The 17,019-nt window shown below is 42.7% G+C and overlaps 1 protein-coding gene across 2 annotated transcripts in view; it reads right to left on the bottom strand.

The window, feature by feature from the left end:
• Positions 1–484: 484 nt before the first annotated feature.
• The window catches only part of LOC144499568 (talin-1), a 278,973-nt gene continuing 262,438 nt past the window's right edge, over positions 485–17,019 (bottom strand). For both annotated transcript variants that reach the window (XM_078221680.1, XM_078221690.1), the window contains 6 exons: positions 13,563–13,687; positions 11,251–11,376; positions 10,722–10,784; positions 5,723–5,905; positions 2,552–2,680; positions 485–2,107 (listed from right to left, as the gene is read on the bottom strand). In XM_078221680.1, coding sequence (XP_078077806.1) covers positions 1,976–2,107; positions 2,552–2,680; positions 5,723–5,905; positions 10,722–10,784; positions 11,251–11,376; positions 13,563–13,687 — 758 coding nt within the window. In that variant the 3' untranslated portion in view covers positions 485–1,975. The remainder of the gene's footprint in view (positions 2,108–2,551; positions 2,681–5,722; positions 5,906–10,721; positions 10,785–11,250; positions 11,377–13,562; positions 13,688–17,019) is intronic.

Here is a 17,019-nt window from a genome sequence, read left to right as displayed (position 1 = left end):
CCCGGGACAGAAATCCCCCCTCCCCCCCCCCAAAGGCCAGAGGCTGACAGCTTTGCATTGCTAGTGTATATGGACTTTTAGCAGATGTTTGATAAGCGGGTTCATGGGCCTTGCTAGGAAAATTCAGGGTATATGGTATAAGGTACCAAGATGAACAGGCAAGACACAGTTATAGTAAATGTCTATCAATGAGCTGACTAGCCTTTGATCTTGACATTGAAATTAACAGAAGTATGCACATGAATATCTTCTATTAAGATCAAAATGTTCTGTCTAATTCCCTATATTCTGCGAGAGGAACCGGCTGTTACACAACAAACTTCAAAATGTACTGAATTACAAGCATTGCTCAATGGAAGGGAATACAATTTAAAAATGCATTAGGCACTTTGATTTTATACATAAATAGACCTTAGTGCTGCGCACTTAAGTGATTCACTCCCAAAGTAGTAAAATAGAAAGTTGAAATTGTACAAAGTCCAAGCTATAGTGAAAACCAACTTTATTAACCAAATAAATTGTAAAATAAAAACATAAGTAGCCATCCAAATTGTATTGGAAAGTTGGTGTTCATCAAATGTTATTAGAAGCATATTGTATCAAAATAAAGTAATATTTAAAGGCAATGGAGAATAAGTAACAAGTTATATTTGCAAGATAAATGTGAACGTGAGGCAGTTCTGCAAAATAGAAGTAGACTCAGCATTTAAGAATTCTGGAGAGACCTAATGTGTGTTTCCAGTAACAAATAGAAACATTACACACAATTGCCTAAAATTCCCATTAATGCAGCATGTAAATTTAATTACAAAAACAAATTTCTAACAGCAAAGATGTGCACAACTGATAAGTGCATAAACAGGCCTATGTTATTGTAATTAAGAAGTTCACCTATTTAAATTACAAATACAAGTATTTGAATGTGTTGTGCCAAAACAAGAGTGTGAGAAGGTTTATGCAAGAGGAGACCAAGAACCCAAAGCTAGTTGAGTGAAAGTAATTAAAAGTAATTAAACGCAGAAGCATGTACTTTTTTTGTCAAGCTGTTAAACATGCCCCACTGAGCTTGCAGTTCGGTGTTTTAGTTGTTAAAAGTTACTGTGTGGCATTAATTCAATTTTAGGCAACACCTTACAATATCTTCAAAACAAAGTAAATTTGTGGCGCTCGCCACATTTTGAACTTGGAACTCTCTTCAATAAGAAAGATATTCCAATCTTTACTGGAAACACAGCAATCTTAAAGGCCAAAAGCAGATTAAACAAGCACCGTCTGATTGTAAGGCACCCAGCTGAAATACTGTCTTATTCATGTACATCTGGTTAAAAAACAGAAAGATAGAGAGTAACATTAATTTCCCCCAAAACACAGCATTTCTGACCTGATTTAAGGCAACACTACTATAATAGGGAGCATTTTTCCATTATGGAATTTTTATGATATGTATCGTTTAGTCACTATGAATCATGAATGTGGCGTATTGTTTAGGTTGCCCCATTAACTCTGCGTTCACACGGGCTCCATACCATTCACTATTGGGACGCACAGTTCTTGTGCAACATCTTTGGAATAATCAAATATACCTTTTCACTCCATAAACTTAAAAAAGATATCATACATAGGCTTTACAGCAAATTTGTATCAATACTGCAACCGTACATTTCATTTCTCATACCAGTGCGTACACACATGCAGACATTAATCGCTCTGTTCTGTGCTTAAGAGCAAATATAACATGTTAAACATGATTGAACATGTGCAGAACGATTATTTATAGGACGCAGAAAAATATAGCAAGTGGATCGCCTATTGCACCGTAACCATACAGATCGCGAAATTACAAAAGAAACTATTGCATGAACATTTAAAAATAAACCTGGCCAAACATTCGTTTGATCTGGATCAGAACTCTAATTGTTTGTTAAACTAGATGCCTGGCCAAGACCAGCTGTTAGCTGTTTTAAGTAGATTACAGTTAATTTTCATCTTTGTCATAAAGTTCTGACGGAAGGAATTTGTACTGTTGTTGCCGGATTTGTGCTAGCTTCTTACGGGCATCTTCAAGTTCTCTCTCTTTTCGCAGCATTTCTTCCTGGGCTGCAATGATCTGTTAAAGAAAGAAACAGGTGTTCTAGTTACCTGCAGGAATTACATGTCATAGCGAATTCCTACACTGGCGCAATTGTTGAATTACTCATTTTCAGAATGCGGGTGTCCCGGGCAAGGATGGCATTTATCGTCCATCTCTCTTTGACAAAGTGGTGATGCAACATAGTCATTGCTATGCCACTTCAGTGGGCAGTTAAGAGTCAGTCAACAATGTTGATTTACTAGAGTCACATATAGGCCTCTTTGAGCAAGGAGACCAGATTTCCTTTCCTAAAGGACACTGATGAACCAGTTGTGGTTTTACGACAGTCCGACAGCTTAATGGTCATATCATACTTTCAGATTTTATTGAATAGAATTCAAATTCACGAGGAAATTTAATTGGTTTTTACTAATCCAGTAACACAGCCACTGCCACACCCAACTTAATCCATTCACTCACCTGTGCAATGCCACCAACCATCTTACTCTTGACAACAACATTCTCCTCCTCTTGCTCATTGAATGCTGCAGCCTTCTGTGCAGCCTTCACAAGGTTATCAGATGCTCTCTTCACAGCATTACCTGCAGTCTGTAAAAAAGTAGAGTCTAAGTAACAGCTCAAAATGAAAATGCCAGCACGAGAGCTTGTCCATATGCCGGGGACAACAGTGAAAGGATTTCTAACTGATGGGAGTTCCACAATAAAGCCTTCTTCCTGAATACTAAATGCAATTGGGCAAAATAAATTGTTGCACTAAAACTACTGGGAATGCAATGTTATAAAAGATCACCTGCGGTGGCCTCAATTATTCTATACATCAGGTTCCAAAAATTAAACGCCAAAAATAGGCATTATTACAGAAAAGGAATGTTAAATTATATAAACTCTTATGGAGATGAATTGATGAAGGGACGCTGTGATGTTATTATAGGTGAATCAGCCCACAAAGGCAGCATTGGATGACAAAAGGAGATGCAGTTTCTGTCGGGGTTCTTCCACTTGTCCAGTTTCAAGTACAATTTCAGAACGTTATTGCTCTTTCCTCCAAGTGTCTGTATTGTCACAGCATAACCTGTTAATTCATAGCATTGTAGTAAATGTGCAGTAGCCTGCAGGAAACTCTCCAAAACTAAACAAGGTTTGAGATTTGAAGAACTGAAAGTTTCCAAGTCCTTGACAGCATCATGTGAAAAATGACAATTTGAAAATCGCTTGCATGTCGGATTACTGAAATTCTCTACCTTCCTGTCCCAAAGTTGACGATGAATGCAAGAGCGTATTCTTATACCTTGCTGCAAACCAGTCCCATTGCCCTTAGTGCCCTCCATTCAAGTAACCACTTATTGTGTATTAATCCGGACAATTGCTGCCAGCAGACCATTCTGACAAAGGGGTGAGTCAACAAATTGATAACAGTCATTAATCAGAAACAGGAAGCTTAGAAAATATTAGTCACCAGCCAGGGACATTGAGGCCAACTTCAGCATGCCCTTCCATCTTTCATGTTGAGATTCCCTAACGCAGCACAGACCAGATTGGGACCCCTCTGGTCTGAATAACTCAGCACCACACCACATGAGGTGAGGGGAAACCTTGCAGTACAAGAAAACATAGCCTCAGAACTTTAAATCAGGCTATTCAGAAAGAACATTGTGAAAACAAGCATTAAAGAGCCAATAGTTTGCTTCGAATCTCCCACTGTAGGTTAAATCACTAATAATCTACAATGCATGGAACTTAGTTTATAAAACAGTTGGATGTATTTTTTTGGCCAGCATTTATTGCCCATCCCTAGTTGCCCGAGGGTAGTTGAGAGAGTCAACCACATTGTTGTGGCTCTGGAGTCACATGTAGGCCAGACCAGATAAGAATGGCAGATTTCTTTCCCTATAGGACATTAGCGAACCAGATGGGTTTTTCCAACAAATGACAATGGTTTCATGGTCATCAGTAGATTCTTAATTCCAGATTTTTTTTTATTGAATTCAAATTCCACCAACTGCCATGGTGGCATTCGAACCCGGGTCCCCAGAACATTAGCTGAGTTTCTGGATTAATAGTCTAGCGATAATACCACTAGGCCATCACCTCCCCATTTTATATTTTTAGAACCACAATGAACAAAATACAGTAAATCCTTGCACTGGAAAAATAACTAATTAATCCTGATCAGGAGACATGACAGTTTGTGCAAAGATTCTCCTAAATGCTAAATATTAAGAACAGAACTGTTCAATAGGAGACTTGCTTAAAATTGACGCATTCAAAAAAATTGAATTGGTTCATTATATATTTTACTAGCAAATAATATTTAGCAAACTAATCCTAGTATCCTTCCAAAATGTGATGCCTCCAAAACATAAAATATTACTTATTTAAATCTTGGGGCTATATATCAACCTGGAACTAAACCCTGACCAACTGTAGAGAGTCAGGCTTTTGCCCCAAAAGGTTAATGTGCATTTTGCCATTGATATAATACTCGGTCATTAGGTAACACCAGGCCAAATCTGAGCAGACAGTGCTGTGCATTTCTCTACAACATCCCAAAGCAAAAATTAAAACATTGCAACAATAAAGTACACAACAGGTCAAACTTCAAACGGAGGGTTTTTCCGGCTTGATTAAATCAAAGATAGATTGATGGGGTGTTTCAGGAGCAAAATGACTAGCAAAAGAAAAGACATAAGACTAAATAAAATATTGAAAGGAGAGATATGATTATTTAAATGTAGACAATAATTCAATTCGATAAGCTCATAGCTTATATTTTAACATAAATCTACCCAAGGAGATGGAGAAAATCAAATCTTAGGATTTCAGATTACAAGAGAGAAAAATAAACAAATTGGCAAGGCCACCAATAATCATTAGGTATCCAATAATCAATATCTTTTTGCCAGACATCTAAAATAAATATGTATTTGAACAAAGTTGGTCCAAAATGCTTCTGTTACGATGTAATGAAAGCTGATCCATAATTATTGATAGGTTACGAACCAGCTACCCACATGCTTTATTGAAATTCTACACAATCTATCATTCCCTTGCAAGACAGTACACCGTAGATCTCACTTCAAGCTATAATGTAGGCTTTTAAAACTCAAGCTGTGTCATGCCTCCTCTATCTTCCCTTTTCACCTACAAGTCTAATTTCCCCAGTCAATTCTAACGAGCTCCCAGTCTGATCGCCCTATTAGAAGTATACCCTGCCATGATTTGTTGACAGTGGTAGTGACTTAGCAAACTAATCTCCAGAATGATGAGAGAACAAAGTGGTCTCTTGTGACACGTTACAATCACTGTGGCAATATCCATCCAACCACAGGGTTGAAAAAGTTTCTAGCACGCTTACAAAAATTATAAAAACAATTTAATTTAAAAAAAATATATTGCACGCACAGTGGTTGTGCAGCCTTTATCCAAACCTAATCATGTCAGCAGTGTAATAGGCTATTAGCAGTCTTTGCTCTTCCTTCATGATGAGGGAGAGAGAGAAAAATGTGTGTATATGTATTTGCATGCTCTGCTTATCTTTGTAGGTGTGGTTGAATTTAAAACGGAAAAAGAAAGAATTGACCTTTTTTAAAAAAATCAGCAAATACAATGTAATTCACACACATTACATACCTGGAGTCTCTTCATAGCTTCCGAATCCTGATCTGCTTTCACCTTGCAGGCCACTAACAGTTGAGCTGTGGATGCTGCCACCTGTTTGGCCGAAGAGATCAGCTTCTCCTCACTGGCGTGACCCTGAACTGCAGCATTGGCCGCTTCACACAAACTACTTGTAGCAGCAGCAACCATTCGAGCCTGGAAAAACAAGTATTTTATTTAGCTTGCAGTCTAGAGCAGAAACATTAAAGTAGCTAGTTTGAGAATTAACAGAAGTAACCCTTTGCCAAGTGGGTGACGGCCAGGAAGGGTAAGGCTAGGGTGGTTGAGAGCACCCCGGTGGATTTGCCCCTGCACAACAAGTACTCCTGCTTGAGTACTGCTGGGGGGGAACAGCCCGCCTGGGGGAAGCAGCAGTGGCCGTGTCTCCGGAGTGGAGTCCAGCCCTGTAACTCAGAGGGCTAAGGAAAAGAGGAGGAAGGCGATATTAATCGGGGACTCGATGGTGAAGGGGACAGACAGGCGTTTCTGCGGAGGTAGGCGGGAGTCTCGCATGGTGGTCTGCCTCCCTGGGGCCGGGATCCAGGATGTCGCTAGTCGCGTCCCGGAAATCCTGAGGTGGGAGGGAGTGGAGCCTGAGGTAGCGGTACATATTGGTACCGCTGATAGGAAATCCTGGGTAGGAAGGGAGAAGGGGTCATGAAAAGGGAGTACAGGGAATTAGGGAGACAGCTGAGAAAGAGGAAAGCAAAGGTAGTAATCTCAGGATTACTGCCTGTGCCACGGGAAGGTGAGGGCAGGAATGGAGTGAGGTGGAAGATGAATGTGTGGCTGAGGGACTGGTGCAGGCGGCAGGGATTCAGGTTCCTGGACCATTGGGACCTCTTTAGGGGCAGGGGTGATCTGTATACAAAAAACGGGTGGAACTTGAATCACAGGGGGACCAATATCCTGGCCGGTAGGTTGGCTAAGGCTACTGGGGAGAATTTAAACTAGATAGGTTGGGGGGAGGGGAGCTAGAAGAGTTGACTAGGATCAAGGAACTAATTGATGGGGGGGAGGATGCAGGGGTAAGGGGAATTACAAAATTAATGGTAGAGGAGAGGGTGCAAGTGAATGAAGGCGGTAATTTAGATAAGGGAGTAGAGGGAGAGGGTGTTCGCGACTCATTAAAGCGGGTCCAGATAAAAGCTGGAATAAGGACACTTTGCCTGAATGCACGAAGCATTCGGAACAAGGTAAATGAGTTGATGGTGCAAATCAGCACAAGTGGGTACGATCTAGTGGCCATTACAGAAACGTGGCTGAAAGGTGACCAGGACTGGGAGATGAATATCCAGGGGTATCAGGCGTTTAGGAAGAATAGACAGGAAGGAAAAGGTGGTGGGGTCGCGCTATTAATAAGAGATAATATCAGGGTAGTACTGAGGGATGACATAGGCTCTGAGGAACAAAACGTGGAATCATTATGGGTAGAGATGAGGAATAGTAGAGGGAGAAAGACACTAGTAGGTGTGGTATATAGGCCCCCAAATAATAATGTTGAGGTAGGGAAGGCTATAAACAAGCAGATAAGGGATGCGTGTAAGAACGGAACGGCAATAATCATGGGGGACTTCAACATGCACATTGACTGGCAGACTCAAGTCGGTAAGGGTGGAATGGAGGAAGAGTTCTTAGAATGCTGTCGGGATAGTTTCCTTGAACAGCATGTTACGGAACCGACGAGGGAACGAGCTATTTTGGATCTGGTATTGTGTAACGAGGTAGGTAGAATTAAGGATCTTATTGTGAAGGACCCTCTTGGGTCTAGTGACCACAATATGGTCGAATTTCTGATTCAGATGGAAGAGGAGAAAGTTTGGTCCCAAACCAGTGTCCTCTGTTTGAACAGAGGGAAATATGATAGGATGAGGGATGAATTGGCTAAGGTAGACTGGGAGAGCAGGCTGGCAGGTAGGATAGCTGAGGAACAGTGGAGGATTTTTAAGGAGATCCTTTTCAGTTCTCAGCAAAAATATATTCCAGCAAAAAACAAGGATTGTAAGAAAAGGGAGAACCAGCCGTGGATAACGAAGGAAATAAAGGAGAGTATTAAAATAAAAACAGCTGCGTACAGAGTGGCCAAAAATAGTGGAGAAACAAGTGATTGGGAAAAATTTAAGAAACAACAAAGAGAGACTAAGAAAGCGATAAAGAAAGGAAGGATAGACTATGAAGCTAGGCTAGCAATTAATATAAAAAATGATAGTAAAAGTTTTTATAAATATATAAAAAGGAATAGAGTGGCTAGAGTGAATGTTGGACCCTTGGAGGACGAGAGGGGGGAGTTAATAGTGGGAAATGAGGATATGGCTGAGTCTTTAAATAAGTTTTTTGTGTCGGTCTTCACGGTGGAGGACACAAATAGTTTGCCAAATATTAACGATAGAGGGTTGGCAGCAGGAGAAATACTTAATACAATTAATGTTACCAGAGAGGCAGTGCTGGGTAGACTAATGGGACTGAAGGTGGACAAGTCCCCGGGTCCGGATGGAATGCATCCCAGGGTATTGAAAGAAATGTCAGAGGTAATAGTGGATGCGTTAGTGATTATTTATCAAAACTCGTTGCATTCTGGGGTAGTGCCGGTTGATTGGAAAACGGCTAATGTTACGCCGCTGTTTAAAAAAGGAAGGAGACAAAAGGCGGGTAACTATAGGCCGGTCAGCTTAACGTCTGTAGTAGGGAAAATGCTGGAATCCATTATTAAAGAGGAGATAGCAGGGCATCTGGATAGAAATGGTTCGATCAATCAGACGCAGCATGGATTCATGAGGGGAAAGTCGTGCTTGACGAACATGTTGGATTTTTATGAAGATGTGACTCGGGCGGTTGATGGAGGAGAACCGGTGGATGCGGTGTTTTTGGATTTCCAAAAGGCGTTTGATAAGGTGCCCCATAAAAGGCTGCTGAAGAAGATTAGGGCACACGGAGTTGGGGGTAGTGTGTTAAAGTGGATTGGGGACTGGCTATCCGACAGGAAGCAAAGAGTCGGAATAAATGGGTGTTTTTCCGGTTGGAGGAAGGTAACTAGTGGCGTGCCGCAGGGATCGGTACTCGGGCCGCAACTATTTACCATTTATATAGATGATCTGGAGGAGGGGATGGAGTGTGGGGTAACGAAGTTTGCAGACGACACAAAGATAAGTGGAAAAGTGAATCGTGTGGAGGACGGAGAAGATCTGCAGAGAGATTTGGACAGGCTGAGTGAGTGGGCGAGGATATGGCAAATGGAGTATAACGTTGATAAATGCGAGGTTATACACTTTGGAGGCAATAATAACAAATGGGATTACTATCTCAATGGAAACAAATTAAAACATGCTACCGTGCAAAGGGACCTGGGGGCCCTTGTGCATGAGACGCAAAAGCCCAGTCTGCAGGTACAACAGGTGATCAAGAAGGCAAATGGGATGTTGGCCTATATCGCGAGGGGGATAGAATATAAAAGCAGGGATGTCTTGATGCACCTGTACAGGGCATTGGTGAGGCCGCAGCTGGAATAGTGTGTGCAGTATTGGTCCCCTTATATGAGGAAGGATATATTGGCATTGGAGGGAGTGCAAAGAACAAAGAACAAAGAACAGTACAGCACAGGAAACAGGCCCTTCGGCCCTCCAAGCCTGTGCCGCTCCTTGGTCCAACTAGACCAATCGTTTGTATCCCTCCATTCCCAGGCTGCTCATGTGACTATCCAGGTAAGTCTTAAACGATGTCAGCGTGCCTGCCTCCACCACCCTACTTGGCAGCTCATTCCAGGCCCCCACCACCCTCTGTGTAAAAAACGTCCCTCTAATGTCCGAGTTATACTTCGCCCCTCTCAGCTTGAGCCCGTGACCCCTCGTGATCGTCACCTCCGACCTGGGAAAAAGCTTCCCACTGTTCACCCTATCTATACCCTTCATAATCTTGTATACCTCTATTAGATCTCCCCTCATTCTCCGTCTTTCCAAGGAGAACAACCCCAGTCTACCCAATCTCTCCTCATAGCTAAGACCCTCCATACCAGGCAACATCCTGGTAAACCTTCTCTGCACTCTCTCCAATGCCTCCACGTCCTTCTGGTAGTGCGGCGACCAGAACTGGACGCAGTACTCCAAATGTGGCCTAACCAGCGTTCTATACAGCTGCATCATCAGACTCCAGCTTTTATACTCTATACCCCGTCCTATAAAGGCAAGCATACCATATGCCTTCTTCACCACCTTCTCCACCTGTGTTGCCACCTTCAAGGATTTGTGGACTTGCACACCTAGGTCCCTCTGTGTTTCTATACTCCTGATGACTCTGCCATTTATTGCAGAGAAGGTTCACCAGCTTGATACCGGAGATGAGGGGTTTGGATTATGAGGAGAGGCTGAGGAGATTGGGTTTGTACTCGTTGGAGTTTAGAAGGATGAGGGGGGATCTTATGGAGACTTATAAGATAATGCGGGGGCTGGATAGGGTGGAGGCGGAGAGATTCTTTCCACTTAGTAAGGAAGTTAAAACTAGAGGACACAGCCTCAAAATAAAGGGGGGGTCGGTTTAAGACAGAGTTGAGGAGGAACTTCTTCTCCCAGAGGGTGGTGAATCTCTGGAATTCTCTGCCCACTGAGGTGGTGGAGGCTACCTCGCTGAATATGTTTAAAGCGCGGATGGATGGATTCCTGATCGGTAAGGGAATTAGGGGTTATGGGGATCAGGCGGGTAAGTGGTACTGATCCACGTCAGATCAGCCATGATCTTATTGAATGGCGGGGCAGGCTCGAGGGGCTAGATGGCCTACTCCTGCTCCTATTTCTTATGTTATGTTCTTAACATAATTCGATTTAAATCAAATGACTATTTTAATTTTAAAAAAACACCTCCAGTAACATTAATTTAAATATTGCTTGAATATTCCCTCGCTGTTCCATGAAACTCAGATAGTCAGACCTTCAAGTTGTTATTTTTGGGAGTTGGAGAGGACACATTTTAACACTATACTCACTGCTGAAATGAGGCCTTGGGACCACTGGCCATCATCCACTGCATTTGCTGGTACAGCTCCAACCTATGGTGAAAAAAAAAAATCTGAATGTTTACAGTGCAGAGTCGCTTTTATTTAGAAATCAACATCCTACAATTAAGCAATTTATTCAGGCGAACAGATTTAGAAGTATACTGGGTAAAAATGAATAGCCTTTTTAAACAGAGTAGAAGAACAGAAAGCAAGATTGGCATTTAGTATTATAATGGTCACTTATTGAACTGAAAACAAATCCCAAGATGGGTTAATCCTAACAATAGGTGTTGAAATAAAACTATTTTACACACATGAAATTACACTGGGTTTCTGTGTAATATTGAGAATTCTTGCATGCACTTTCCTGAAGAATGTTGAAAGAATTTACCTAGACAAAATTTTGCCAGTACATTTTTTCAAATACTCATAGGCATGGTCAAATCAACTTGAAAGTGGGCTCCAATGCATTCCGGAGAATGTGAGAAATAATTGACACCGAGTTACTGCTGCTTACCTTGCCTTGAGCCACAAGTTCTCTCTGAGCTGCGGAGGCAGCTTTCACAAGGGCACTGGTTGCTGCAGCAATCGACTTGGCTGCCTCCAGGATCTGTTCTTCAAAGTTAAGGCTTTCATCTGCTTGCTGTTTAAAAGAAAAATTTTTTAAAAAATTAAATGCGAATGAAAACTGTATTGAGAAGGTAAGATGCTAATTAGCAGTATATTGCCATAAAAGCACTCCAATAAATTCAGTATGAATTCAAGGATAACTGAGGAATTTAGTGAAGTTATGACAAATAAACTGAAGAGTTTTGGACAATGTGTAAACAAAAGTGGTGGATGGAATACATTGCATCATATACCACAAAATATATTAGATGCAGAACTCTACAAAAACTCTATTAAAAAATGAATTGCGTAGATATTCTATGAAACATTTTTTTATAAACCACTTAGAATGTTGTAAAGTCAAGAAACTGTACAAATATGTTTGATATATAGTTGAGTTTTAGCTAACAACTTAATATAGCTAACATATCAGACAGTCGCTTGTAACAATATTTGCATTGTGAATATTTCTAATCACAAAATATTCATTATAGTTTATACTATACTTGTACTGTAATTACTGATCAAATTCCACTACTATATATCGTACCTAGAGTTATGCTCATGTCAGAATATTCACACCAGAATTCATACAAATTAAACTAAAAAACTTCTGTAATATCAAAGTAACGAGAATTGCAGGTTTGTATATTTTTGATGTAGAGGTTCAGCAGCAAAGTGTAATGATGGATTTGTGAAATTTTCATTTACATTTCAACTGTGAAAAAGCACCCAACAGTACATTGACAGATTTTATACCTCCCGAATGTTGGGTGTATACAGAGTGAATATTTTGAGCTTTGCAACACTCGGGGTGAAGTAGTGGTTTATAAGTCTGGTGTAATAACAGTTAAGCTTCCCCATTTACTCTATCATTATAACAAAGCCACATGGAATTAGAGATTGGGAAGATTCTGAATCCAAACCCATCTCTGTTGAATTACGTCATGTCAATCAGGCCATTACTGTAATAAAAGAGGGAAACTGGCCTAGGTTTCCTTTTCCATGTCGAAAGCACTCGTGCACGGACAAGGATAGGATTGAGGTCACCTGTGATGGATTGTACAACCAAAAATTCTACCAACACATGGAAGTTTACAAATTAAAACAGTTGTTTTTGGGGTTGGACAGAGAGAGGACATGTCCCCTTTTCTTCATGCTCTGCCACTTTTCTTTCGGCTCACGTCCAACCCAAAACAGCTAGGTAAGGGAGCAGATAGTCACAGTCAGCTATTGAAATTTACCCCCAAAACCACTGGCCACCTTCAGGGCAAGAAAGTTAAGGGAAGGAAACTGGTGAGACAATGACACATTGCAACAGTTAAATTCTCAAACTGCTACAGTATCCAGGGCTCCAAGAGTTATGCAATTTATAATTAATTGACCCAAACTATCAAATTTTATTATTGAAATTCAATTCTTAGCCCATTTCATTCCCAACCCATAAACATATGCAAGCAGCAATGAAACAGTTTGGCCCGCCAACCTCTTTGCTGAGTAGTATTATATAATAGGTTGATATGGGGGTGGGGTTGGGGGAGGAGGAGGAGTGGGGCAAAATATGACAGATTGAATTAATTAACCTCCTTCCCAGTTTTGTCAATCCATCATCAAGAATGAGCCAACGGTACTTTCTACGTGTAGTACAGTAACCAGGGTACTCACTAATAGTCATCATCAAGCTATCTAGATGCCTGTCCAGAACATAACCATGACAATTACTAAATTGTTAGTCTACTGCATTTTTGGTACTTTCCTTTCCCCTCACTCATTCCCTTCCCTTCAAAAGGGTTCACACTCTTAGGCGTAAAGATCGTCTTGCACAGGTCGGTCATCCTGTAGTACCACACCCAGTGTTGCGGCAAATGTGTAAGTATCTACAGCAATGACAAATAGGTTATCTGATTACTGGGAGCATCAGGTCCAATCCAGTCTTCTCCTGATATCCACACACTTACAGCGAGCTACACTCACTGGATAATGCTAAAGGCATCAAGGTCAACTCTTAACACCCCCCCACTGAAGTCAACTAACAACACATTTGGAAAAAAAAAACTGGGTTTATACAGCTGGATAAATTCATTCAATCATTAGGAAGGCCCAATTATGTGATTTTTGAGAAGAAAATTACTAGAAAAAGCAATTTGTTTAAAGAACAAATGATTGGATGTTTGCTGTGCTATCTTTGAGCCCTGGAAATGGTATGCTGCAGCTTTTCACCTTGGGTTTTGCTCTGGGTTTCAGTTGTTCCAGTTTCTTGGCGGCTGCCTCAATAGCTGCAGCAGCTCTCAGCAACTCATTCTCAGCAATAACTGTTGGATCTTCAGGATTCACCCATTCTGTGCCTAAAAGATGAAGAAAAGGAGTTGTGTAAGAAACTAATCAACTGACAGCATTTCCTTGAATATTTTCTTGTTATGTGCAATAAACATGACTGGACCAAGTAACTGCTTGTCAATAAAGAAATTTTATCCAAGAAAATCATTGCTTCTTGGAAGTGCAGCAGAGAGGGAGAGATTCGCGAGAGGAGTGCTGCGGGTAAGCGCTGTTATTTTTTAACTTACTTTTTCGCGGGTTTTTTCTTTAAAAATATCTAAACCTGGAAGTGGTCGCGCAGGGAGGTCTGGGAGAGAGAGATTTTTTTTTTCCCCAATAAATTGGAACAGAGAGGAATCCCGATACTCTACACTTGTAGAGTATCCCACCCTCCCTCCTCCTCTAACCTAAAAAAAAAAGACCCAGTGAGAGCAGGGCTTTGGAGAAAACAGGAGGAGGAAAGGTAAGTTTAAAATTTTCATTCACTTTTTTTTTCCCTGTGTGTTTAAAGGGGCAATTATGAGTGTGAGGCCAGTATGTTGTTCCCAATGTAGGATGTGGGAGGTCCTGGAGGCCCCTAGCCTCCCGGACGACCATATCTGTGCTGGGTGTGTTGAGCTGCGGTTCCTAAGGGACCATGTTAGGGAACTGGAATTGCAGCTCGAGGACCTTCGCCGGGTTAGGGATAGTGAGGAGGTCATTGACGGGAGCTATCGGCAGGTGGTCACACCGGGACCACGGGAGGAGGGTAACTGGGTAACAGTGAGGAAGGAGAAAGCTCGGTTGATGGTGAGCACCCCGGTGGATGTGCCCCTTAATAATAAGTACTCCTGTCTGAGTACTACTGGGGTGGACAGCCCACCTGGGGGAAGCAGCGGTGGCAGTGTCTCTGGAGCTGAGCCTGGCCCAGTAGTGCAAAAGGGTAAGGAAAGGAGGGTAGTGCTAATTGGGGACTCTACGGTGAGGGGGTCAGATAGGCGTTTTTGCGGACACAGACGGGACTCTCGGATGGTGGTTTGCCTCCCTGGTGCAGGGGTCCGGGATGTCTCTGGTCGAGTCCCAGAAATCCTGAAGGGGGAGGGAGAGGAGCCGAAGGTCGTGATGCATATAGGTACTGCTGACATAGGTAGGAAGAGGGAAGGGGTCATGAAAAGAGAATATAGGGAGTTAGGTAGACAGCTGAGAAAGAGGAATGCAAAGGTAGTAATCTCGGGATTGCTGCCTGTGCCGCGGGAGAGTGAGAACAGGAATCGGTGGAGAATGAATGCGTGGCTGAGGGACTGGAGCAAGGGACAAGGATTTGGGTACTTGGATCATTGGGACCTCTTTAGGGGCAGGTGTGACCTGTTTAAAAAAGACGGGTGGCACTTGAATCCCAGGGGGACCAATATCCTGGCGGGAAGGTTGGCTAAGGCTACTGGAGAGACTTTAAACTAGAAAGGTTGGGGGGAGGGAATCGAAATGAGGGGACTGAGAGCGAGGAGGTTAGCTCGCAAATAGATAAGGAATGTAAACAGGGTAAGAGGGAGGTTAGACGAGTGATGGAGAAGGGAAGTGCTCAGGCTGAAGGTCTGAGATGTGTCTATTTTAATGCCAGGAGTGTAGTGAATAAAGTGGATGAGCTTAGAGCGTGGATTGCTGCTTCGAATTGTGATGTGGTGGCCATTACGGAGACTTGGATGTCTCAGGGACAGGACTGGGTGCTTCAGGTGCCGGGTTTTAGATGTTTTAGGAAGGACAGGGAGGGAGGCAAGAGAGGGGGGGGGGAGTGGCACTGTTGATCAGGGATAGTGTCACGGCTGTAGAGAAGGTGGACGCCGTGGAGGGATTGACTACGGAGTCTCTGTGGGTGGAGGTTAGGAACAGGAAGGGGTCGGTAACGTTGCTGGGTGTTTTCTATAGGCCGCCCAATAGTAACAGAGATGTTGAGGAGCAGATGGGGAAACAGATCCTGGAGAGATGTAGGAATAACAGAGTTGTCGTGATGGGAGATTTTAATTTCCCAAACATAGATTGGAATATCCCTAGGGCTAGGGGTTTGGATGGAGAGGAGTTTGTTAGGTGTGTCCAGGAGAATTTCCTGACACAGTATGTGGATAAGCCTACTAGAGGAGAGGCTGTACTTGATCTGGTGCTGGCTAATGAACCTGGACAGGTGGAGGATCTCTCGGTGGGTGAGCATCTTGGGGATAGCGATCATAATTCTATCTCCTTCACGATAGCATTGGAAAGAGATAGGATCAGGCAGGCTAGGAAAGTGTTTCTCTGGAGTAAAGGGAAATACAGTGTCATCAGGGAGGAAATTAGACGGGTAAATTGGAAGGAGGCATTCTTGGGGAAAAGTACCGAAGGAAAGTGGAGGATTTTCAAGGAATGTTTGTCTGGAGCTCTGCATGACAACGTTCCGATGAGACAGGGGGGTGTTGGTAGGGTACGGGAACAGTGGTGCACGAAGGTTGTGATGAACCTGGTGAATAAGAAAAGAGAGGCGTACAGAAGGTTCAAAGAGCTAGGAGGTGTTAAGGATTTAGAGGAGTATACGGGATGTAGGAAGGAGCTTAAGAAGGAAATTAGGAGAGCGAGAAGGGGTCATGAGAAGGCCTTGGCGGGTAAGATTAAGGAGAATCCCAAGGCTTTCTACAAATATGTCAAGAGTAAAAGGATGAGATGTGAAGGCATAGGACCCTTAAAAGGTGAAGGGGGAAAAGTTTGTGCGGAACCGTTAGAAATGGCGGAGCTGCTTAATGAATACTTTACCTCGGTATTCACGGTGGAAAGGGATCTGGGTGGTTGTACTGCTGGTTTGCGGTGGACAGAAAGGATCGAGCATGTGGACATAAAGAAAGAGGATGTGTTGGAACTATTGAATGGCATCAAGGTTGGTAAGTCGCCGGGACCGGATGGGATGTACCCCAGGTTACTGTGGGAGGCGAGGGAGGAGATTGCGGAGCCTTTGGCGATGATCTTTGCATCGTCGATGGAGACGGGAGAGGTTCCGGAGGATTGGAGGATTGCAGATGTGGTCCCTATATTCAAGAAAGGGAACAGGGACAGCCCGGGAAATTACCGACCGGTGAGTCTAACCTCAGTGGTTGGTAAGTTGATGGAGAGGATCCTGAGAGACAGGATTTATGATCATCTAGAGAAGTTTAGTATGATCAAAAGTAGTCAGCACGGCTTTGTCAAGGGCAGGTCGTGCCTTACGAGCCTGGTTGAGTTCTTTGAAAATGTGACCAAACACATTGACGAAGGAAGAGCGGTGGATGTGGTCTATATGGACTTCAGCAAGGCGTTCGATAAGGTCCCCCATGCAAGACTTCTTGAGAAAGTGAGAGGGCATGGGATCCAAGGGGCTGTTGCC

The sequence above is a fragment of the Mustelus asterias genome, chromosome 1 (genome assembly GCF_964213995.1).
Source record: "Mustelus asterias chromosome 1, sMusAst1.hap1.1, whole genome shotgun sequence".
Lineage (NCBI taxonomy): Eukaryota > Metazoa > Chordata > Chondrichthyes > Carcharhiniformes > Triakidae > Mustelus > Mustelus asterias.
Note: the sequence above shows the minus strand (reverse complement) of the source record. Positions and strands in the feature narration are given on the sequence as shown.